The 27,283-nt window shown below is 44.0% G+C and overlaps 2 protein-coding genes across 5 annotated transcripts in view; one reads left to right on the forward strand and one right to left on the reverse strand.

The window, feature by feature from the left end:
* LOC115117109 (collagen alpha-2(V) chain-like) overlaps window positions 1-21,897 on the forward strand; it is a 61,771-nt gene extending 39,874 nt beyond the window's left edge. For both annotated transcript variants that reach the window (XM_065023411.1, XM_065023415.1), the window contains exons 44-54: window positions 150-257; window positions 477-530; window positions 786-893; window positions 1,272-1,325; window positions 3,679-3,786; window positions 3,936-3,989; window positions 4,087-4,194; window positions 4,575-4,980; window positions 5,353-5,549; window positions 5,906-6,148; window positions 20,955-21,897. In XM_065023411.1, the coding sequence (XP_064879483.1) occupies window positions 150-257; window positions 477-530; window positions 786-893; window positions 1,272-1,325; window positions 3,679-3,786; window positions 3,936-3,989; window positions 4,087-4,194; window positions 4,575-4,980; window positions 5,353-5,549; window positions 5,906-6,148; window positions 20,955-21,101 (1,587 nt within the window). In that variant the 3' untranslated portion in view covers window positions 21,102-21,897. The remainder of the gene's footprint in view (window positions 1-149; window positions 258-476; window positions 531-785; window positions 894-1,271; window positions 1,326-3,678; window positions 3,787-3,935; window positions 3,990-4,086; window positions 4,195-4,574; window positions 4,981-5,352; window positions 5,550-5,905; window positions 6,149-20,954) is intronic.
* A 277-nt stretch (window positions 21,898-22,174) lies between these two features.
* Window positions 22,175-27,283, reverse strand: part of gulp1b (GULP PTB domain containing engulfment adaptor 1b) — a 77,415-nt gene continuing 72,306 nt past the window's right edge. For 2 of the 3 annotated variants that reach the window (XM_065023424.1, XM_065023420.1), the window contains exons 2-3: window positions 24,507-24,684; window positions 22,175-24,277 (exon numbers count right to left, since the gene is read on the reverse strand). In XM_065023424.1, the coding sequence (XP_064879496.1) occupies window positions 22,906-24,277; window positions 24,507-24,661 (1,527 nt within the window). In that variant the 5' untranslated portion in view covers window positions 24,662-24,684 and the 3' untranslated portion in view covers window positions 22,175-22,905. Of the gene's footprint in view, window positions 24,278-24,506; window positions 24,685-27,283 lie in introns of those variants that run through there. The other variant, XM_065023435.1, reaches the window with a different exon arrangement.

A 27,283-nucleotide genomic window follows, 5' to 3' on the forward strand; every position in this document is an offset into this window, starting at 1 on the left:
GTTCACATTCACCATTCATTTCTATAGCCTTGAGAGTAGTATCATTATCCACTGAACAGAGTCCCAATCCAAGACTCAGTCAGATATACAGGACGCTCATACACTTTCCATTTGTGTCCTGACCAGTGATGTCACACTTATTTTCCCAGGGTGCACCCGGAAAATCAGGTGCCCCCGGAACTCGGGGAGGCAAGGGTGCTGTCGGTGCAGTCGGGTTACCAGGGACAACCGGACCAAGAGGGGACCTTGGTCTTACGGTATGTGTTTCCACTTAATTGACCCATGACTGTTCTGTCTGTGGGTTCAGTGAACACATATCCATTAAAACTAACTGTGGATTAAAACATACTCACATACACACCTTTCATTCATGTGGGAATTATAATAGTTCCCCTGAAAAGCAGGTCTTTACTGTAACAGAAGGATACTGTACTATACAGCACAGGTAAACTTAATGCAGCAATTTGTCTTTACAGGGGAATGCTGGGTCTGATGGGGTACCTGGCAAGGATGGACTTATAGGAGCCAGGGTAAGACACAACTACAGATGGACAAGAAACTTTATGGAAATGTATGATCAAACCATTTCACCAGAAAATGTGTCTGCCTGTCGTTCTGTCTGTCTGTCTGTCTGTCTGTCTGTCTGTCTGTCTGTCTATCTGTCTGTCTGTCTGTCTGTCTGTCTGTCTGTCTGTCTGTCTGTCTGTCTGTCTGTCTGTCTGTCTGTCTGTCTGTCTGTCTGTCTGTCTGTCTGTCTGTCTGTCTGTCTGTCTGTCTGTCTGTAGGGAGATAGAGGGAATCCTGGTGCTGAGGGTCTTGTTGGAACTCCTGGGCTTCATGGCTCTGTTGGTCCAGTCGGCACCTCTGGAGTCCCTGGGAAGAGAGGAGACAATGTGAGTAATCTGGACATTGCCACAATGCCATCGCAGAGATTTGCCACACCAACGTTCAGAGCCTTCTAGGCTTGAGACATGACTGTAGACCCTTATGGCGTTAGAGGTCATAGGAGTCTACAGTGTTTGAGGTCAAAACCCAGTACGAAAATGTCTGCACTCACTACTGTAACTCACTACTGTAACTCACTACTGTAACTCACTCCTGTCTTCTCTGGATAAGGGAGTCGGCTAAATGACTAAATGTAAAAATGTAATGTTTCAGGGTTAAGAGCTGTCATAATCTGAGTAGATGTGACAAAGTTGGCAGTAGTAAACTCATTTCAGGTTGTTTGATTTGATTTCCCTTGACATTGTTTTTTTGTTTTTCAACACTAGGGTGCTAGAGGGCCTCCAGGACCCCAGGGACAATCAGGGATCCGGGGGAAGCTGGTAAGAACACCTCTCTTACATTTCCTATGAAATAAGTACACTACTAGTGGTAGTAGTATGCCTGTTGATGAAGTAGAGTACACTACTAGTGGTAGTGGTATACTTGTTGATGAAGTAGAGTACACTACTAGTGGTAGTAGTATACCTGTTGATGAAGTAGAGTACACTACTAGTGGTAGTAGTATGCCTGTTGATGAGGTAGAGTACACTACTAGTGGTAGTATTATGCCTGTTGATGAAGTAGAGTACACTACTAGTGGTAGTAGTATGCCTGTTGATTAGTACATACTGTATAAACTAGTGATATGCAAAATCTGTTTACTTTTTCCCGAACCAATATTGGTATCATATCGGTTTGAATGAATAGCATCGAAACAGTTGAATAACATTGCACTTCCAAGGCTTTGTAAAGTTCAGACACCTGTTTGCTGATTGCCCATTGGCTCAGGTGTGAATGCCCGTGGTCCTAACCTACCCAACCAGTTTGAATACAATGGGAAGCCCGTTCCAAGTTTTGTCGCATGCAGTGAAAAGTCTGTCTTGCAAACTCAACAGTGCAATAATCAATAACAATGTATTACTAGGGGAAAAAACACACACAAGAAATAAGAATAACAAATATGATATACACAATAAAGTAAGTAAGCATACTATACTGTATACAGGAAATATTTAAAAAGTCAGTGAGTGTGAGTGTGTGTTGGAGTGACAGTGAGTGTGAGTGTGTGTTGGAGTGACAGTGAGTGTGTGTTGGAGTGACAGTGAGTGTGAGTATGTGTTGGAGTGACAGTGAGTGTGAGTGTGTGTTGGAGTGAGTGTGAGTGTGTGTTGGAGTGACAGTGAGTGTGAGTGTGTGTTGGAGTGAGTATGAGTGTGTGTTGGAGTGACAGTGAGTGTGAGTGTGTGTTGGAGTGACAGTGAGTGTGAGTGTGTCAGACAGTGGAAAGATTTAAATAAAAGGTCAATAAAGATACAGAGTTAACTCAGATTGTCTGTGTAGCTATTTTGTTAGCTATTTATCAGTCGTATTGCTTGGGGATAGAAGCTGTTCAAGAGCCTGTTGGTTTCAGACTTGATGCACCAGTGTCTCTTGCCGTGCGGCAGCAGAGAAGTCGTAGTAGTAGCCATAGTAGTAGCCATAGTCTATGGCTTGGGGGGTTGGAGTCATTGACGACTTGATCGCCCATCAACAGGCAGTGAAGTATACTAAAGAGCCTGTGAGAGGGTTCTGTGCCTACAGAACCGCTATCACGATATGCCTTGCTCATATCGATATCAATATCAAACGATATCGAAATCATATTGAATTCTCAATATTGGTGTCCAGCATTAACATGGACCTATGCTACTGTACTGACACAGGAACCTGTATCTATTGACAGACCAGTAAACCCATGTTGTATTAGTCTCAATGAGACGGAGCTGCTCTTCCTCCCGGGGAAGGACTGCCCGTTCCATGATCTCGCCATCACGGTTGACAACTCCATCGTGTCCTCCTCCCAGAGCGCTAAGAACCTTGGCGTGATCCTGGACAACACCCTGTCGTTCTCAACTAACATCAAGGCGGTGGCCCGTTCCTGTAGGTTCATGCTCTACAACATCCGCAGAGTACGACCCTGCCTCACACAGGAAGCGGCGCAGGTCCTAATCCAGGCACTTGTCATCTCCCGTCTGGATTACTGCAACTCGCTGTTGGCTGGGCTCCCTGCCTGTGCCATTAAACCCCTACAACTCATCCAGAACACCGCAGCCCGTCTGGTGTTCAACCTTCCCAAGTTCTCTCACGTCACCCCGCTCCTCCGCTCTCTCCACTGGCTTCCAGTTGAAGCTCGCATCCGCTACAAGACCATGGTGCTTGCCTACGGAGCTGTGAGGGGAACGGCACCTCAGTACCTCCAGGCTCTGATCAGGCCCTACACCCAAACAAGGGCACTGCGTTCATCCACCTCTGGCCTGCTCGCCTCCCTACCACTGAGGAAGTACAGTTCCCGCTCAGCCCAGTCAAAACTGTTCGCTGCTCTGGCCCCCCAATGGTGGAACAAACTCCCTCACGACGCCAGGACAGCGGAGTCAATCACCACCTTCCGGAGACACCTGAAACCCCACCTATTTAAGGAATACCTAGGATAGGATAAAGTAATCCTTCTCACCCCCCCCCCTAAAAGACTTAGATGCACTATTGTAAAGTGGCTGTTCCACTGGATGTCATAAGGTGAAAGCACCAATTTGTAAGTCGCTCTGGATAAGAGCGTCTGCTAAATGACTTAAATGTAATGTAAATGTGTTGATCTGGATAAATCTGCTCACAGTAATTTACAGCAAATGTTCATGTCATTTTTTTTTTTTATCCTAGGGGCCTCAAGGGCCACAGGGAGACAGGGGAGCCAAAGGAGACCAAGGAGAGAGAGGGCAGAAAGGCCACAGAGGCTTCACTGGATTGCAAGGCTTACCTGGGACAACTGTGAGTAAAAACTGCCCAAGCACCATTAAAAGGCATAATCTGTCATTTAATTTATGGAAAATCTTATTAACTTGGCAAAGTCAATGAAATGCTTTTATTATTAATTATGTCAGCCAATAACAGGTTAATCAATGGCCTTCTGTTTGTAGGGACAATCTGGGGATGTTGGAGCTCGAGGAATTGTAGGACCTACTGGACACAGAGTAAGTACACTGAATAAGCTGTCAATGCCTCAGTATAATGGTCCATTTGTGTGTGCTGTTTGTTTCCCTTTATAAATCCTATTGTGTTTCTCATCAGGGGCCCCCTGGTGTGGTTGGCCCCGCAGGAGGTGATGGACAAATCGGGCTGACCGGGCCCATGGGATCTCCTGGATCAAGAGGAACCAGTGGAGACATCGGACCTCAGGTGAGACGTTAGAGACTAGTGGTTCTGTTGTCATTATGCTGGTTGGATCCGCTATGACTTTCAAATGGATGTCAGAACAAACCAGGCTTTGGGTGTTGATAAATTGCTTCTCCAATTGAATTGCTTGTTAGATTAAGCACGCAAATAAGTCATACCTGTGACACATTCAATGTTTCTAATGCAAATAAGTCATACCTGTGACACATTCAGTGTTTCTAATGCAAATAAGTCATACCTGTGACACATTCAGTGTTTCTAATGCAGATAAGTCATACCTGTGACACATTCAGTGTTTCTAAAGCAAAGAAAGTCAACAAGCAGACATGGCATATCAAAGGACAGTAACATACATGTTTCTTGACTTCTCTCCTCTTTCCCAGGGGCCTCCTGGGGATGCTGGTCCCCCTGGTCCCCCAGGGACGCCTGGCCCTCCCACTGCTGGGGCTGATATGTTCGGCTTCAGCAGCTCCTTTGACTACGACTACGGCGAGGACCAGGATGGACCACCTCCACCCCCAGAGTTTAACGGGGATGAATCAGCCCCCCCTCAACCTCCTCCAGAGTCCAACTGGGACGACTCTGGCCCCCATCCCCCTCCAGAGTTCAACGACGATGAGGCGCGTCCCAATAATGCCTCGACCATCCTCGGGGCAGACCAGAGCATCCAGATCACGCTGAAGAGCCTCAGTGGAAACCTGCAGAACATGAAGTGTCCCGATGGCAGCCAGGCCAACCCCGCCAAAACCTGCCAGGACATCAAGCAGTGCCACCCCCTTAAAATGACCGGTAGGTCCACTTTTCACCACAGACTGTCTTCTTCTCTAGTTTTTAACTACTCAAAAGACCGGTAGGTCCACTTTTCACCACAGACTGTGTCTTCTTCTCTAGTTTTTAACTACTCAAAAGACCAGTATGTCCACTTTTCACCACAGATTGTCTTCTTCTCTTGTTTTTACCTGCTTTTTGTCTTGCCTATTCTTTACTCAAGCTTTTGATTTGCTGCGACGTAGTTAGGGTGTTATAGATTAATTAATGGATGGATATACTCGTTAGGTGATATTAACTTTATTGACAAGTGGAGTCCGTGTGTCTAATGGATGATGAGGTAGCTGATATGTATCTACTGTATGATCTGATACTTGGTCTTTCCATATCCAGGAGACTACTGGCTGGACCCCAACCAGGGCAGTACCAAGGATGTTATCAAGGTGTTCTGCAACATGGAGACTGGTGAGACCTGCATCTCAGCCCACCCCATCTCAGCCAGCATCCCTCGCAAAACATGGTGGACCAAATCCACTCCCACTGCCAGCAAACCTGTCTGGTTTGGAGCAAATATGAATGGAGGAACTAAAGTGAGTATATAAAATATACCCGATGTCTATTCAATGAACGCAAGTAGTATATAGAGGATAGCTTTACACTGTGGATACCTCTAAAGCGGCCAACTGCTTCTATGAATAAACCAGCTACCATACTGTAGAATAAATTCACCAAGCACAATACTGCTTTAAAAACATACATCCTCTGCTGCCTTGATTATATAGCAATGGAAGACTTCTTTCTGTCAGAAAAATAGCTGGAGATGTTTGTGAAAAACTGTTACACTTCCAGGTGTATTTCTCTAACATTGATGTAAAAACTGAAATGCTAATTATTGTACAATAGTGTCCCTGTGAAATACTTTTTTTCAATAAACTTCTGATTCCAGTTTAGCTACGGCAACAAGGAGGAGCTGCCCAACGCCGTAACCATTCAGATTAGGCTGATCCGCCTGCTTTCTAAGGAGGGGGTCCAGAATGTCACCTACCACTGCAAGAACAGCGTGGCCGTGAATGACGGAGCCACAGGCAACCTGAAGAAGGCTCTGATCCTCAAGGGCTCCAACGGACAGGAGGTCAAGGTTCAGGGCAACTCCCGCCTCAGATACACTGTCCTGGAGGATGGCTGCTCCGTAAGTCACCTAACTACCTACCTACAGTACCTACCTACCTATACCTACAGTACAGTATGCCTACCTACCTATACCTGCCTACCTACCTACCTATACCTACTTCTACCTACAGTATACCTAGCTACATGCGTACCTACCTCACTATACCTACTTCTACCTACAGTATACCTACCTAACTTCCTACCTACCTACCTACCTACCTACCTACCTACCTATACTACCGGTCAAAAGTTTTAGAACACCTACTCATTCAAGGGTTTTCTTTATTTTTTTTACGAGTATCTACATTGTAGAATAATAGTGAAGACATCAAAACTATGAAATAACACACATGGAATCATGTTGTAACCAAAAAAGTGTTAAATAGCCACCCTTTGCCTTGATGACAGCGTTGCACACTCTTGGCATTCTCTCAACCAGCTTCATGAGAGAGTCACCTGGAATGCATTTCAATTAATAGGTGTGCCATGTTAAAAGATAATTTGTGGAATTTCTTTCCTTCTTAATGAGTTTGAGCCAATCAGTTGTGTTGTGACAAGGTAGGGTTGACTCTCATGAGGATCGACACAGGAAAGGAAGACCCAGAGTTAGGGGGGTAGACAGAAGATAGCCCTATTTGGTAAAAGACCAAGTCCATATTATGGCAAGAACAGCTCAAATAAGCAAAGAGAAATGACAGTCCATCATTACTTTAAGACGTGAATTTCAGACAATACGGAACATTGGATGTTTTCTTAAGTGCAGTCGTAAAAACTATCAAGCGCTATGATGAAACTGGCTCTCATGAGGATCTCTACAGGAATGGAAGACCCAGAGTTACTTCTGCTGCAGAGGATAAGTTCATTAGAGTTACCAACCACAGAAATTGAAGCCCAAATAAATGCTTCATAGAGTTCAAGTAACAGACACATCTCAACATCAACTGTTCAGAGGAAACTGTGTGAATCAGGCCTTCATGGTCAAATTGCTGCAAAGAAACCACTGCTAAAAACACCAATAATAAGAAAAGACTTGCTTGGTCCAAGAAACATAAGCAATGGACATTAGACTGGTGGAAACTTGTCCTTTGGTTGGGAGTGCAAATTTGAGATTTTTGGTTCCAACAGCTGTATCTTTGTGAGATGCGGGTGAACAGATCTCAGCATATGTTTTTTATAAATAACCTTTATTTAACTAGGTAAGTCAGTTAAGAACAAATTCTTATTTTCAATGACGACCTAGGAACAGTGGGTTAACTGCCTGTTCAGGCATATATGTACCTTGTCAGCTCGGGGATTTGAACTTGCAAACTTCCGGTTAATAGTCCAACGCTCTAACAACTAGGCTACCCTGCCGCCCAATGTATTTCCCACCGTAAAGCATGGAGGAGGAGGTGTTATGGTGTGGGGGTGCTTTTCTGGTGACACACCTAACCAGCATGGCTACCACAGCATTCTACAGTGATACGCCATCGCATCTGGTTTGGGCTTAGTGGGACTATCATTTGTTTTTCAACAGGGCTATAACCCAACACACCTCCAGGCTGTGTAAGGGCTATTTTACCAAGAAGGAGAGTGATGGAGTGCTGCATCAGATAACCTGGCCTCCACAATCACTCGACCTCAATCAAATTGAGATGGTTTGGGATGAGTCGGACTGTAGAGTGAAGGAAAAGCAGCCTACAAGTGCTCAGCATATATGGGAACTCATTGAAGACTGTTGGAAAAGCATTCCAGGTGAAGCTGGTTGAGAGAATGCCAAGAGTGTGCAAAGCTGTCATAAAGGCAAAGATTGGCTATTTGGAGAATCTCAAATCTCAAATATATTTTTATTTGTGTAACACTTTTTTGGTTACTACATGTTTCTATATTTGTTATTTCATAGTTTTGACGTCTTCATTATTATTCTACAATGTAGAAAACAGTAAAAATAAAGAAAAACCCTTGAATGGGTAGGTGATCTAAAACTTTTGACCAGCGGTGTACTTCTACCTACAGTATGCCTACTGTACCTACCTACCTACACCTACTGTACCTACCTACCTACCTACCTGTACCTACCTACCTACCTATGCCTACTTCTACCTACAGGATGCCTACTGTACCGACCTATACCTACACCTACTTTTACCTACAGGATACCCACTGTACCTACCTACCTACCTATACCTACTTCTACCTACAGGATGCCTACTGTACCTACCTATACCTACACCTACTTTTACCTACAGGATACCTACTGTACCTACCTACCTACCTACCTATACCTACTTCTACCTACAGGATACCTACTGTACCTACCTACCTATACCTACTTCTACCTACAGGATGCCTACTGTACCTACCTATACCTACACCTACTTTTACCTACAGGATACCTACTGTACCTACCTACCTACCTACCTACCTACCTACCTACCTACCTACCTACCTGTACCTACCTACCTACCTATACCTACTTCTACCTACAGGATGCCTACTGTACCTACCTATACCTACACCTACTTCTACATACAGGATACCTACTGTATCTACCTACCTACACCTACTGTACCTACAGGATACCTACTGTACCTACCTACCTATAAGTACTGTACCTACAGGATACCTACTGTACCAATCTACCTACACCTACTGTACCTACAGGATACCTACTGTACCTACCTACCTATAAGTACTGTACCTACAGGATACATACTGTACCAATCTACCTACATGATACCTACTGTACCTACCTACCTACCTATACCTACTTCTACCTACAGGATACCTACTGTACCTACCTACCTACCTATACCTACTTCTACCTACAGGATACCTACTGTACCTACCTACCTACCTATACCTACTTTTACCTACAGGATACCTACTGTACCTACCTACCTACACCTACTGTACCTACCTACCTACCTACCTACCTACCTGTACCTACCTACCTACCTATACCTACTTCTACCTACAGGATGCCTACTGTACCTACCTATACCTACACCTACTTCTACATACAGGATACCTATTGTATCTACCTACCTACATCTACTGTACCTACAGGATACCTACTATACCTACCTACCTATAAGTACTGTACCTACAGGATACCTAATCTACCAATCTACCTACAGGATACCTACTGTACCTACCTACCTACCTACCTACCTATACCTACTTCTACCTACAGGATACCTACTGTACCTACCTACCTACCTACCTACTTTTACCTACAGGATACCTACTGTACCTACCTACCTACACCTACTGTACCTACCTACCTACCTGTACCTACCTACCTACCTATACCTACTTCTACCTACAGGATGCCTACTGTACCTACCTATACCTACACCTACTTCTACATACAGTATACCTACTGTATCTACCTACCTACACCTACTGTACCTACAGGATACCTACTGTACCAATCTACCTACAGGATACCTACTGTACCTACCTACCTACCTATACCTACTTCTACCTACAGGATACCTACTGTACCTACCTACCTACCTACACCTACTTCTACCTACAGGATACCTACTGTACCTACCTACCTACCTACCTATACCTACTTCTACCTACAGGATACCTACTGTACCTACCTACCTACCTACACCTACTTCTACCTACAGGATACCTACTGTACCTACCTACCTACCTATACCTACTTCTACCTACAGGATACCTACTGTACCTACCTACCTACCTACACCTACTTCTACCTACAGGATACCTACTGTACCTACCTACCTACCTATACCTACTTTTACCTACAGGATACCTACTGTACCTACCTACCTACCTATACCTACTTTTACCTACAGGATACCTACTGTACCTACCTACCTACCTATACCTACTTTTACCTACAGGATACCTACTGTACCTACCTACCTACCTACACCTACTTCTACCTACAGGATACCTACTGTACCTACCTACCTACCTATACCTACTTTTACCTACAGGATACCTACTGTACCTACCTACCTACCTACACCTACTTCTACCTACAGGATACCTACTGTACCTACCTACCTACCTACACCTACTTCTACCTACAGGATACCTACTGTACCTACCTACTGTACCTACCTACCTACCTACACATACTTCTACCTACAGGATACCTACTGTACCTACATACCTACCTACACCTACTTCTACCTACAGGATACCTACTGTACCTACCTACCTACCTATACCTACTTCTACCTACAGGATACCTACTGTACCTACCTACCTACCTACACCTACTTCTACCTACAGGATACCTACTGTACCTACCTACCTACCTATACCTACTTTTACCTACAGGATACCTACTGTACCTACCTACCTACCTATACCTACTTTTACCTACAGGATACCTACTGTACCTACCTACCTACCTATACCTACTTTTACCTACAGGATACCTACTGTACCTACCTACCTACCTACACCTACTTCTACCTACAGGATACCTACTGTACCTACCTACCTACCTATACCTACTTTTACCTACAGGATACCTACTGTACCTACCTACCTACCTACACCTACTTCTACCTACAGGATACCTACTGTACCTACCTACCTACCTACACCTACTTCTACCTACAGGATACCTACTGTACCTACCTACCTACCTACCTACCTACTTTTACCTACAGGATACCTACTGTACCTACCTACCTACCCATACACCTACTTTTACCTACAGGATACCTACTGTACCTACCTACCTACCTATACCTACTTCTACCTACAGGATACCTACTGTACCTACCTACCTACCTACACCTACTTCTACCTACAGGATACCTACTGTACCTACCTACCTACCTACACCTACTTTACCTACAGGATACCTACTGTACCTACCTACCTACCTATACCTACAGGATACCTACTGTACCTACCTACCTACCTATACCTACTTTTACCTACAGGATACCTACTGTACCTACCTACCTACCTATACCTACTTTTACCTACAGGATACCTGTACCTGCCTACCTACCTACACCTACTTCACCTACAGGATACCTACTGTACCTACCTACCTACCTACCTACTTTTACCTACAGGATACCTACTGTACCTACCTACCTACCTACACTACTTCTACCTACAGGATACCTACTGTACCTACCTACCTACCTACCTACCTACTTCTACCTACAGGATGCCTACTGTACCTACCTACCTACCTACACCTACCTACCTACACATTTACCTACAGGATACCTACTGTACCTACCTACCTACACCTACCTACCTACCTACCTAGGACCTACCTACCTGTACCTACCTACCTACCTATACCTACTTCTACCTACAGGATGCCTACTGTACCTACCTATACCTACACCTACTTCTACCTACAGGATACCTACTGTACCTCCTACCTACCTACATCTACTGTACCTACAGGATACCTACTGTACCTACCTACCTATAAGTACTGTACCCTACAGGATACCTACTCTACCACTACCTAGGATACCTACTGTACCTACCTACCTACCTACCTACCCTACAGGATACCTACTGTACACCTACCTACACCTACTGTACCTACCTACCTACCTGTACCTACCTACCTACCTATACCTACTTCTACCTACAGGATGCCTACTGTACCTACCTATACCTACACCTACTTCTACATACAGGATACCTACTGTATCTACCTACCTACACCTACTGTACCTACAGGATACCTACTGTACCACCTCTACCCTACAGGATACCTACTGTACCTACCTACCTACCTATACCTACTTCTACCTACAGGATACCTACTGTACCTACCTACCTACCTACACCTACTTCTACCTACAGGATACCTACTGTACCTACCTACCTACCTACCTATACCTACTTTTACCTACAGGATACCTACTGTACCTACAGGATACCTACTGTACCTACCTACCTACCTATACCTACCTACCTACAGGATACCTACTGTACCCTACCTACCTACCTACACCTACTTCTACCTACAGGATACCTACTGTACCTACCTACCTACCTATACCTACTTTTACCTACAGGATACCTACTGTACCTACCTACCTACCTACACCTACTTTTACCTACAGGATACCTACTGTACCTACCTACCTACCTACCTACTACCTACAGGATACCTTTACCTACCTACTGTACCTACCTACCTACCTACACCTACTTCTACCTACAGGATACCTACTGTACCCTACCTATACCTACCTACTTCCTACACCAGGATACCTACTTTTACCTACAGGATACCTACTGTACCTACCTACCTACCTACACCTACTTCTACCTACAGGATACCTACTGTACCTACCTACCTACCTACACCTACTTCTACCTACAGGATACCTACTGTACCTACCTACTGTACCTACCTACCTACCTACACATACTTCTACCTACAGGATACCTACTGTACCTACATACCTACCTACACCTACTTCTACCTACAGGATACCTACTGTACCTACCTACCTACCTATACCTACTTCTACCTACAGGATACCTACTGTACCTACCTACCTACCTACACCTACTTCTACCTACAGGATACCTACTGTACCTACCTACCTACCTATACCTACTTTTACCTACAGGATACCTACTGTACCTACCTACCTACCTATACCTACTTTTACCTACAGGATACCTACTGTACCTACCTACCTACCTATACCTACTTTTACCTACAGGATACCTACTGTACCTACCTACCTACCTACACCTACTTCTACCTACAGGATACCTACTGTACCTACCTACCTACCTATACCTACTTTTACCTACAGGATACCTACTGTACCTACCTACCTACCTACACCTACTTCTACCTACAGGATACCTACTGTACCTACCTACCTACCTACACCTACTTCTACCTACAGGATACCTACTGTACCTACCTACTGTACCTACCTACCTACCTACACATACTTCTACCTACAGGATACCTACTGTACCTACATACCTACCTACACCTACTTTTACCTACAGGATACCTACTGTACCTACCCACCTACCTACACCTACTTCTACCTACAGGATACCTACTGTACCTACCTACCTACCTACACCTACTTCTACCTACAGGATACCTACTGTACCTACCTACCTACCTACACCTACTTCTACCTACAGGATACCTACTGTACCTACCTACCTACCTATAAGTACTGTACCTACAGGATACCTACTGTACCAATCTACCTACAGGATACCTACTGTACCTACCTACCTACCTATACCTACTTCTACCTACAGGATACCTACTGTACCTACCTACCTACCTACACCTACTTCTACATACAGGATACCTACTGTATCTACCTACCTACACCTACTGTACCTACAGGATACCTACTGTACCTACCTACCTATAAGTACTGTACCTACAGGATACCTACTGTACCAATCTACCTACAGGATACCTACTATACCTACCTACCTACCTATACCTACTTCTACCTACAGGATGCCTACTGTACCTACCTATACCTACACCTACTTTTACCTACAGGATACCTACTGTACCTACCTACCTACACCTACTGTACCTACAGGATACCTACTGTACCTACCTACCTATAAGTACTGTACCTACAGGATACCTACTGTACCAATCTACCTACAGGATACCTACTGTACCTACCTACCTACCTATACCTACTTCTACCTACAGGATACCTACTGTACCTACCTACCTACCTATACCTACTTCTACCTACAGGATGCCTACTGTACCTACCTATACCTACACCTACTTTTACCTACAGGGTACCTACCTACCTACACCTACTGTACCTACCTACCTACCTGTACCTACCTACCTACCTATACCTACTTCTACCTACAGGATGCCTACTGTACCTACCTATACCTACACCTACTTCTACATACAGGATACCTACTGTATCTACCTACCTACACCTACTGTACCTACAGGATACCTACTGTACCTACCTACCTATAAGTACTGTACCTACAGGATACCTACTGTACCTACCTACCTACCTATACCTACTTCTACCTACAGGATACCTACTGTACCTACCTACCTACCTATACCTACTTCTACCTACAGGATGCCTACTGTACCTACCTATACCTACACCTACTTTTACCTTCAGGATACCTACTGTACCTACCTACCTACACCTACTGTACCTACCTACCTACCTACCTACCTGTACCTACCTACCTACCTATACCTACTTCTACCTACAGGATGCCTACTGTACCTACCTATACCTACACCTACTTCTACATACAGGATACCTACTGTATCTACCTACCTACACCTACTGTACCTACAGGATACCTACTGTACCTACCTACCTATAAGTACTGTACCTACAGGATACCTACTGTACCAATCTACCTACACCTACTGTACCTACAGGATACCTACTGTACCTACCTACCTATAAGTACTGTACCTACAGGATACATACTGTACCAATCTACCTACATGATACCTACTGTACCTACCTACCTACCTATACCTACTTCTACCTACAGGATGCCTACTGTACCTACCTATACCTACACCTACTTCTACATACAGGATACCTACTGTATCTACCTACAGGATACCTACTGTACCTACCTACCTACCTATACCTACTTCTACCTACAGGATACCTACTGTACCTACCTACCTACCTACACCTACTTCTACCTACAGGATACCTACTGTACCTACCTACCTACCTATACCTACTTCTACCTACAGGATACCTACTGTACCTACCTACCTACCTACACCTACTTCTACCTACAGGATACCTACTGTACCTACCTACCTACCTATACCTACTTCTACCTACAGGATACCTACTGTACCTACCTACCTACCTACACCTACTTCTACCTACAGGATACCTACTGTACCTACCTACCTACCTATACCTACTTTTACCTACAGGATACCTACTGTACCTACCTACCTACCTACCTACCTACTTCTACAGGATACCTACTGTACCTACCTACCTACCTATACCTACTTTTACCTACAGGATACCTACTGTACCTACCTACCTACCTACCTACACTACTTCTACCTACAGGATACCTACTGTACCTACCTACCTACCTATACCTACTTTTACCTACAGGATACCTACTGTACCTACCTACCTACCTACACCTACTTCTACCTACAGGATACCTACTGTACCTACCTACCTACCTACACCTACTTCTACCTACAGGATACCTACTGTACCTACCTACTGTACCTTTTACCTACAGGATACCTACCTACCTACACTACTTCTACCTACAGGATACCTACTGTACCTACATACCTACCTACACCTACTTTTACCTACAGGATACCTACTGTACCTACCCACCTACCTACACCTACTTCTACCTACAGGATACCTACTGTACCTACATACCTACCTACACCTACTTTTACCTACAGGATACCTACTGTACCTACCCACCTACCTACACCTACTTCTACCTACAGGATACCTACTGTACCTACCTACCTACCTACACCTACTTCTACCTACAGGATACCTACTGTACCTACCTACCTACCTACACCTACTTCTACCTACAGGATACCTACTGTACCTACCTACCTACCTATAAGTACTGTACCTACAGGATACCTACTGTACCAATCTACCTACAGGATACCTACTGTACCTACCTACCTACCTATACCTACTTCTACCTACAGGATACCTACTGTACCTACCTACCTACCTACACCTACTTCTACATACAGGATACCTACTGTATCTACCTACCTACACCTACTGTACCTACAGGATACCTACTGTACCTACCTACCTATAAGTACTGTACCTACAGGATACCTACTGTACCAATCTACCTACAGGATACCTACTGTACCTACCTACCTACCTATACCTACTTCTACCTACAGGATACCTACTGTACCTACCTACCTACCTATACCTACTTTTACCTACAGGATACCTACTGTACCTACCTACCTACCTATACCTACTTTTACCTACAGGATACCTACTGTACCTACCTACCTACCTATACCTACTTTTACCTACAGTATACCTACTGTACCTACCTACCTACCTACACCTACTTCTACCTACAGGATACCTACTGTACCTACCTACCTACCTATACCTACTTTTACCTACAGGATACCTACTGGATACCTACCTACCTACCTACACCTACTTCTACCTACAGGATACCTACTGTACCTACCTACCTACCTACACCTACTTCTACCTACAGGATACCTGATACCTACTGTACCTACCTACCTACCTACCTACCTACCACCTACTACCTACAGGATACCTACTGTACCTACATACCTACCTACCCTACCTACTGTACCTACCCACCTACCTACACCTACTTCTACCTACAGGATACCTACTGTACCTACCCTACCTACACCTACTTTTACCTACAGGATACCTACTGTACCTACCCACCTACCTACACCTACTTCTACCTACAGGATACCTACTGTACCTACCTACCTACCTACACCTACTTCTACCTACAGGATACCTACTGTACCTACCTACCTACCTACACCTACTTCTACCTACAGGATACCTACTGTACCTACCTACCTACCTATAAGTACTGTACCTACAGGATACCTACTGTACCAATCTACCTACAGGATACCTACTGTACCTACCTACCTACCTATACCTACTTCTACCTACAGGATACCTACTGTACCTACCTACCTACCTACACCTACTTCTACATACAGGATACCTACTGTATCTACCTACCTACACCTACTGTACCTACAGGATACCTACTGTACCTACCTACCTATAAGTACTGTACCTACAGGATACCTACTGTACCAATCTACCTACAGGATACCTACTGTACCTACCTACCTACCTATACCTACTTCTACCTACAGGATGCCTACTGTACCTACCTATACCTACACCTACTTTTACCTACAGGATACCTACTGTACCTACCTACCTACACCTACTGTACCTACAGGATACCTACTGTACCTACCTAGTACTGTACCTACAGGATACCTACTGTACCAATCTACCTACAGGATACCTACTGCACCTACCTACCTACCTATACCTACTTCTACCTACAGGATACCTACTGTACCTACCTACCTACCTATACCTACTTCTACCTACAGGATACCTACTGTACCTACCTATACCTACACCTACTTTTACCTACAGGTACCTACCTACCTACACCTACTACCTACCTACCTACCTGTACCTACCTAGGATGCCTACTGTACCTACCTATACCTACACCTACTTCTACATACAGGATACCTACTGTATCTACCTACCTACACCTACTGTACCTACAGGATACATACTGTACCTACCTACCTATAAGTACTGTACCTACAGGATACCTACTGTACCTACCTACCTACCTATACCTACTTCTACCTACAGGATACCTACTGTACCTACCTACCTACCTATACCTACTTCTACCTACAGGATGCCTACTGTACCTACCTATACCTACACCTACTTTTACCTTCAGGATACCTACTGTACCTACCTACCTACACCTACTGTACCTACCTACCTACCTACCTACCTGTACCTACCTACCTACCTATACCTACTTCTACCTACAGGATGCCTACTGTACCTACCTATACCTACACCTACTTCTACATACAGGATACCTACTGTATCTACCTACCTACACCTACTGTACCTACAGGATACCTACTGTACCTACCTACCTATAAGTACTGTACCTACAGGATACCTACTGTACCAATCTACCTACACCTACTGTACCTACAGGATACCTACTGTACCTACCTACCTATAAGTACTGTACCTACAGGATACATACTGTACCAATCTACCTACATGATACCTACTGTACCTACCTACCTACCTATACCTACTTCTACCTACAGGATACCTACTGTACCTACCTACCTACTTATACCTACTTTTACCTACAGGATACCTACTGTACCTACCTACCTACACCTACTGTACCTACCTACCTACCTGTACCTACCTACCTACCTATACCTACTTCTACATACAGGATACCTACTGTATCTACCTACCTACACCTACTGTACCTACAGGATACCTACTATACCTACCTACCTATAAGTACTGTACCTACAGGATACCTACTCTACCAATCTACCTACAGGATACCTACTGTACCTACCTACCTACCTATACCTACTTCTACCTACAGGATACCTACTGTACCTACCTACCTACCTACACCTACTTCTACCTACAGGATACCTACTGTACCTACCTACCTACACCTACTGTACCTACCTACCTACCTGTACCTACCTACCTACCTATACCTACTTCTACCTACAGGATGCCTACTGTACCTACCTATACCTACACCTACTTCTACATACAGGATACCTACTGTATCTACCTACCTACACCTACTGTACCTACAGGATACCTACTGTACCAATCTACCTACAGGATACCTACTGTACCTACCTACCTACCTATACCTACTTCTACCTACAGGATACCTACAGTACCTACCTACCTACCTACACCTACTTCTACCTACAGGATACCTACTGTACCTACCTACCTACCTATACCTACTTCTACCTACAGGATACCTACTGTACCTACCTACCTACCTACACCTACTTCTACCTACAGGATACCTACTGTACCTACCTACCTACCTATACCTACTTCTACCTACAGGATACCTACTGTACCTACCTACCTACCTACACCTACTTCTACCTACAGGATACCTACTGTACCTACCTACCTACCTACACCTACTTTTACCTACAGGATACCTACTGTACCTACCTACCTACCTATACCTACTTTTACCTACAGGATACCTACTGTACCTACCTACCTACCTATACCTACTTTTACCTACAGGATACCTACTGTACCTACCTACCTACCTATACCTACTTTTACCTACAGGATACCTACTGTACCTACCTACCTACCTACACCTATTTCTACCTACAGGATACCTACTGTACCTACCTACCTACCTATACCTACTTTTACCTACAGGATACCTACTGTACCTACCTACCTACCTACACCTACTTCTACCTACAGGATACCTACTGTACCTACCTACCTACCTACACCTACTTCTACCTACAGGATACCTACTGTACCTACCTACTGTACCTACCTACCTACCTACACCTACTTCTACCTACAGGATACCTACTGTACCTACCTACCTACCTACACCCACTTTTACCTACAGGATACCTACTGTACCTACCTACCTACCTACCTACCTACACCTACTTCTACCTACAGGATACCTACTGTACCTACCTACCTACCTACACCTACTTCTACCTACAGGATACCTACTGTACCTACCTACCTACCTACACCTACTTCTACCTACAGGATACCTACTGTACCTACCTACCTACCTATAAGTACTGTACCTACAGGATACCTACTGTACCAATCTACCTACAGGATACCTACTGTACCTACCTACCTACCTATACCTACTTCTACCTACAGGATACCTACTGTACCTACCTACCTACCTACACCTACTTCTACCTACAGGATGCCTACTGTACCTACCTACCTACCTATACCTACTTTTACCTACAGGATACCTACTGTACCTACCTACCTACCTACACCTACTTCTACCTACAGGATACCCACTGTACCTACCTACCTACCTACACCTACTTTTACCTACAGGATACCTACTGTACCTACCTACCTACCTATACCTACTTTTACCTACAGGATACCTACTGTACCTACCTACCTACCTATACCTACTTTTACCTACAGGATACCTACTGTACCTACCTACCTACCTATACCTACTTTTACCTACAGGATACCTACTGTACCTACCTACCTACCTACACCTATTTCTACCTACAGGATACCTACTGTACCTACCTACCTACCTATACCTACTTTTACCTACAGGATACCTACTGTACCTACCTACCTACCTACACCTACTTCTACCTACAGGATACCTACTGTACCTACCTACCTACCTACACCTACTTCTACCTACAGGATACCTACTGTACCTTCCTACTGTACCTACCTACCTACCTACACCTACTTCTACCTACAGGATACCTACTGTACCTACCTACCTACCTACACCTACTTTTACCTACAGGATACCTACTGTACCTACCTACCTACCTACCTACACCTACTTCTACCTACAGGATACCTACTGTACCTACCTACCTACCTACACCTACTTCTACCTACAGGATACCTACTGTACCTACCTACCTACCTACACCTACTTCTACCTACAGGATACCTACTGTACCTACCTACCTACCTATAAGTACTGTACCTACAGGATACCTACTGTACCAATCTACCTACAGGATACCTACTGTACCTACCTACCTACCTATACCTACTTCTACCTACAGGATACCTACTGTACCTACCTACCTACCTACACCTACTTCTACCTACAGGATGCCTACTGTACCTACCTACCTACCTATACCTACTTTTACCTACAGGATACCTACTGTACCTACCTACCTACCTACACCTACTTCTACCTACAGGATGCCTACTGTACCTACCTACCTACTGTACCTACCTACCTACCTATACCTACTTCTACCTACAGGATACCTACTGTACCTACCTACCTACCTACACCTACTTCTACCTACAGGATACCTACTGTACCTACCTACCTACCTACACCTACTTTTACCTACAGTTTGTTGTTGTTTACATTGTATATGACAATGAGTTGAATTCAGAGGTATAGCTACAGTATGTCTTCTTCTCCTGTGTCTGCAGAAATCAAATGGAGACTGGGGCAAGACTGTGATTGAGTACAGAACTCAGACGCCAGCCAGACTACCTATCGTAGACTTGGCCCCCATGGACATAGGCAAGGAGGATCAGGAGTTTGGCCTGGACATCGGCCCTGTGTGTTTCTCCTAAACCCAACACACATGGGACGGATGGATGGATTTATTTAACCTTATGAGGAGTGATTCTTTTAGAACGCCATCCTCAATCCTGTTCCAAGAGGCAATCTGGATTTCAAACAACTAAAAGCACTCACTTTTAAGTTACATCCTTAAAGAATCAATGGCTATATATCACTCATTTAAAAGATTGCCCCTTGAAGAATTAGGTTTCAGTTCGATAACTAATAATGAACAACGACCCCTTGTGATGTCATCAATTAGAATCGGTAGGAATGTTGTTGTCCATTCTCCTCCAAAGGGTTAAACATTCCCAAGACTCTTGGACTACCTGCTGAAGCAATCAGCTTTGTACATAAAGGCAGGGCGGAGAAACTACAGTGCTACTCAAATATTTATTGCTTCTTTCCAAGAAACAACTAAAGTTGTTAGTGCAATCGTGCTGGTAGTAATTACTATTGAGGAATGCAGGTGAATTGTATTAAGAAGATTGTATCATAATGGTGTTTCAGGGCCTGAAGGTTTCAGCTTGTTGAAAACATGAAAATTAATGGAGCTTAAGTGTCAGTGTTGTACGACGTTCCATCATACATTTCTTTACCAGTTTCTCAGTGAATGCCACTAAATATATGTACTGGCACTTGATGTAGAGACAAAACAACAACAACTGTATTCCTTTTTCTAATGTAAATGCAACATAAGAATGTCAATTGCTCTTCACACGTTTATTATTCCTGTTTATTATTGATATTATGATATTTTCTTCTGTCGACTGATGGTGTTACACCCAATAAAATGAATCTCGTGCCCTTTTCAGTCAATCTGGTTTAAGGTTCAGGTCAAGATGAATAAAACAAATACCTTCCCATTTAATAAGTGTTTGAATTACACAGGGGCGCAACTTTGATTTTAGAAGTGGGGGGGGCATAATATTTATATTTCTTTAGCAATTTCAGAAGGTGGGGACATGTCCCCCCCGTCCCCAGTGAAAGTTGCACCCCTGGAATTACAAATTGGGGAGATTTCACCAATTAGAAAAGAGAGACATAATCCCAGAAGGAAAAATTAACAAGAGCACACAAACTATTTATGTTCGATTTCTTTATTAAAATACTGTCAAATGTGTAATTAAAGAAGGATATAATGACAGTTTACATAGAAATCCTAATCCTAGTTTGGAGGGATATAGATGCTCTTCCTTGATTATCATCTATACAGTTGTGCTCTATATTGGCACACTTGCAAGTTTCAATATTCCTTCAAAAAAATAAGTGAAAAACCATTTGGTGTTCACACGTGTATTTGTTTGATTTATAACTGCACAGGACCAAGAAAAAAAATTATAAACTGAAATTTCGATTTTTCACTCAAATGGCCTGGACTAAAGGGGATAAATTGCAGGTGCCTACAGGGTCAAATTAGCCATTCAACCAGTTTTGACAATAGAAACCACAATATTCTGCTCTATTGCACTCCATTGTAAAGTGCAAGGGTGCCGTTAGAGCACAACGGTAGATGAACACGGCATCTTGATTTTAAAAAATGGTTTACTTGTCAGGCGTAATAAATCTTACAAGAGCTTTTACATGAAAGTCAGCATTAAAAATGGTAAGAAAGTTTAGAACACGCAGTAACAATTATAGGCATATATTTAATTAAGTTCAATTCCCCCAGGAAAAATGACCACACATCCAAACAAGAAGAAAAGTTCAAGGTTGAGTGGAACAACATAGACTGAAGATCAGAGGCAGGTAACAATTCATTCACTGTTTCTCTCATCTCTATCAAATGAAAAACATTGGAAAGCTTTTAACCAACTACAGTACTACACGCTCCCAAGGAGATGTCTGAATTCCTAATTTATGTAAAACTTCATCGACTGAGGGCACAAGATAATCTCCAAATTCCCAGAGCCTTCTGTCGAGGATCAGCTGCTCATTGGTCCAGCTTTCTCTCTGAGCCTCTTTCACCTGCATGATCTTACACACGTCGGACGGAACCCTGACAGAGTCCCCATAGCTCTGTGTCACCTCAAACATGGCCGTCTGCAGCACCAGACGGGGGTTGACCACCATCTTGTAGGAGCGGAAGGCGTCTTCAGGAACAAGCTCTCTGTAGACGTAGTCCAGCAGATCCACCCCCGGCGCCCTTTTCCGTGCGGAATGGTCTTGCGTAGCAGTACCGGCTGTGGCAGGGAAGAGGTGCGTCTCCATCAGGAACACGGCTGCGTCGGGGTGCTGCCCCTGCAGGTCCTCCATGAGGGGCAGAAGAGAGCTGTGTGAGGCCGGGACCAGGAGCTGATCAACGTCAGCCAGGAGGACGTACCGTGACCTGTACATGTTCCTGTAGATGCACTCGTTCATGATGGTCAGCTGGCCGTTGAGGTGAATATCCCCTTCCAGCTCCTGGGCCTTCCACCCAGTAGAGGGCTTGAGGAAGTGGTTGATGGGCCAGCCAATCACCTCCAGAGTGCCCTCCTCTGCGTAGTACTGGAGGACCTTCTCCAGGTCAGGTCCACAGCTGGTGAGGTAGAGGACAACCCTCCGCACCCCCAGGAGCTTGTAAAACTCCATGGTCTGGACAAACTGTTGGACGTTGTTGTAGTCTCCAAACATGCTGGACATGCACACGGTGAGGTAAAAGGGGAAGTCCTCCTCCCGTCTCTCCCGGTTCTGGATGCTCAGAAATGTCTGGTTGAGGGAGTTCTGGATGTCGAGGGATGTGCCAAGAGTGACGTGTGTGGCGTTGCATCCTGGCTCTTCGAGGCAAAGCATGTCTGCGGCCACATACGGGTAACCATAGTGGACGCTGTGCGTTACGACAGCAGCTGGAGCGACCTGGGGGGCGTGTCCTGAGCAGCACAACACACAGTACAGAGACATGGGTCGGTCTCTGTTGACCATGGCAATGATGCGCGTGGCTCCCCTTTCCCTGTGGTCCTGGTATGCAGACACCATTAGATGAGTTGAACCCTTGACTGGTGTTATAGTCTCATTGGCTGTGTGAAGAGGGCAGGTAGAGGGAACAGGGGGAGGAAGGGAGTGAGCTTGAGTAGAGTTGGTCCTGAAAGTCACCAATGGGGAAGACCGTGTGACAGATACTGTGACAGACAGACACAGGATGATCAAAACCACTTTCCATTTCTGACTCCTGGTTTGGTGCATGTCAGCCATTTGATCTATTGGAGACCTATAGGAGGATCATGTCACAATCAACAATCAACGATGATAACAACAACAACATCATCATCATCATCATCACAACATACTCACTATCCCTGTCATAATCAAAACATTGACAGGGATATTATCAGTGATGCACTGAACAATCAGACAGGGAAAATCAAGGCAAACTGTCTTTCAATCAGCTTAATCCATCTGGTCCCCCCAAACATATATCCTGATATCTCCATACTTACAAGTTGTCTGTGTGATCCTCCACCTCCTGGTCTGTTCTGTCAGTCAGTGGGGCTGTGGGGGAGTCTCTCATCACTCTGTTGTCAGGAGTTTCAGGGGGGCAGTCAAGAGATTCAGGCTCTGGTCCAGATGACCGGGCTGCTCTTCTTCTCAACATCTCCAGGAAAATGAAGGGGGGCTCTGGATGGCCAATCAACATTGGTTACATTACACTATAACTGCTGGGCCTCAAGGTCCCCCCTTTAAACTAATGAGCAGTCATTCTGACAGCAACATTCTAACAGTGTAATTAATACATTTTATATACAGCATGCTAAAGCAAAAATAATATGAAGGCCTTGGGTAACAACATTAGATTACCATTTTTATTTGATTTTAAATAACACAATAGCATTTTCATTTGTTTATATGTAGTTTGTATGTAGTTAGTTTGTATGTACAAACTAAAAAACACAAAAAACACAAACATTCAAGCATTACATCAATTTTATTTGTGGAGTGACTTTGTTAAAACTGTGAAACAGAAAGCATATGTGTTGGAACATGGTAACAGCTTATTTTTTATAAAAACAAAATAAAAAGTAAAATACCTCAACCACCCAGACCAGTCAAGACGCGCGGTCAAATGATGACAACATCAGTAGCCTAAGCATCATTATAAGGGCCAAGTGGCCTTAATGAATAGTGAAACTCAATAATGGCATTGTAATGAATATAAGTATCACACGACAGCAGTCAAGAATAGTCAATTATTGTCAGCTTGTGCTTGTGTGTATTCACCAATGGCATCAGTTGGATTTCATTTCGCTGTTATCCCTGGTTCTAACAGATGGCAAAATCGTCATAACTTTCACTTGCTTGTCACACTTTGACATACTTTGTTTGGTTGTAGTGTGTAAATGTCTCCTGTTTTCTCTTTATTGTGTCCCTGTCCTCTTGTCATTCTTCAACACTTGTGGAATGCAACGGCTGCCGAGGAGCCTTATTTGCGCAAAGGGAGGGAGTTCCCATCTCACTCTGTTCATGGTGCCAGCCAGACTTGTTTTCTTTGTAAGCAACTTGTTCGCCAACAAAGGAAGAAATTGTCCATAGTGACGATCCTCCCCTACCAAGGTAAGGTTCCACAAGCCTCATCACCACATTCTGACACTTGCTCACCTGCTGCCCGATGTTGATATTTCCCCAGATATTGAAAGCCATTCAACATGTAAAATTGCGCATGCTCTCACTGTGTAGCCTACTCCGAGTACAGACCGTTGATCATGCTCTCACTGTGTAGCCTACTCTGAGTACAGACAGTTGATCATGCTCTCACTGTGTAGCCTACTCCGAGTACAGACCGTTGATCATGCTCTCACTGTGTAGCCTACTCCGAGTACAGACCGTTGATCATGCTCTCACTGTGTAGCCTACTCCGAGTACAGACCGTTGATCATGCTCTCACTGTGTAGCCTACTCTGAGTACAGACCGTTAGAGAATAGGGATTATGAATGTGCTGAAACCTGTGTCATTATGTTGCCCTCTTTGAGTACATCGAGCACCATCCCCAGCTCTCTGCATCTTCAACCAGACTGCTGTGGGCAGAGTGAGGTCGTAAATTCCTAAGGAAGACCCTGTCTCATGGACACACAGTTATAGAGAGTAGTTTTTCATGGAGACAAAGGAAATCCTTCCACCTCACTGAACGTGAGGTACGAACAAATTTCATGTTTCAGAGAAAGTGTAAAAGATCAGTGAAGAATCCAGCTATGAACTGGTGCGTTTGTCACAATTTGGGAAGCTCAAGAGAGACGGTGTGGCCACATTACCATAACGCTGTTTATATAATAGCCTCAGATATGAGGTTTACGTCTAATTGTTGTATAAGATGAATGAGTGAGGATGATACTGTTTGAATAATGGTGTAATATGATTGTGGACTGTTTAATGATGGAAAATACAATTCCTTTTTGATTTGAACTAAATCAGCCCAGTTAGGGTAAGACATCCTGAGACAGCCCTCTTCTGTCATTCTGAATAAAACCCCACTTTGAGAAATTATCAGGAGACCATGTTTTTCTCCAGTAGGAGGGGGACTAAAGGTTGCAGACCATTGCTGAATATTTTAACCATACCACGTGGTTAAAACTCTTAGACTATCGATGCCAACATAATAAGAACAGGTCTTTGATACTAATTACTAGTCTGCAGCTAGGAATTCGGCATCATTGAACGCGAAGAACGACAACCGCCGAAACATCCATTCTATAACAAATGTCACTCTGAACAATTCTGTCTAACCACAACCGAGAGAGAGAGGGAGAGAGACGGACAATTCTGCAAAAGAAATGTACTTTTCACCAGCGATCAAGACGACACACTGAGCGTAAATATATATATATTGATTGCAAGTGAGCGTTCATGTGTAAGGATTAGCATTTCAATTGTTATAATTATTAACTCTGTAGTGACTTCTCAGTCGACCCCCCACTCCCCTTTTGTCAAACAAGCTGCGATGCCGGTTTAGCCCACTAGGGCACATTCTATCATTTCATGTAACCATATTTACTGTTTGTTTATGCATTTCTGTGAATTACTTAGTTAGTAATAAATAAACGAGTTAAGACAATTGGATGACTCACAGCCAAGACTGGATTCGTGCAGATAACCAACAATTTACGACATCTGGATGAGACTAACGTGAGGTAAAATAAATAAATCATTAATCGGAAGACTATTGATCAGATATGAAAATATCTGAAAGGTTATATTGGGAAATTATAACTTTGTAATCTGAAT

This window comes from Oncorhynchus nerka, linkage group LG2, assembly GCF_034236695.1.
Source record: "Oncorhynchus nerka isolate Pitt River linkage group LG2, Oner_Uvic_2.0, whole genome shotgun sequence".
Classification (NCBI taxonomy): Eukaryota; Metazoa; Chordata; class Actinopteri; order Salmoniformes; family Salmonidae; genus Oncorhynchus; species Oncorhynchus nerka.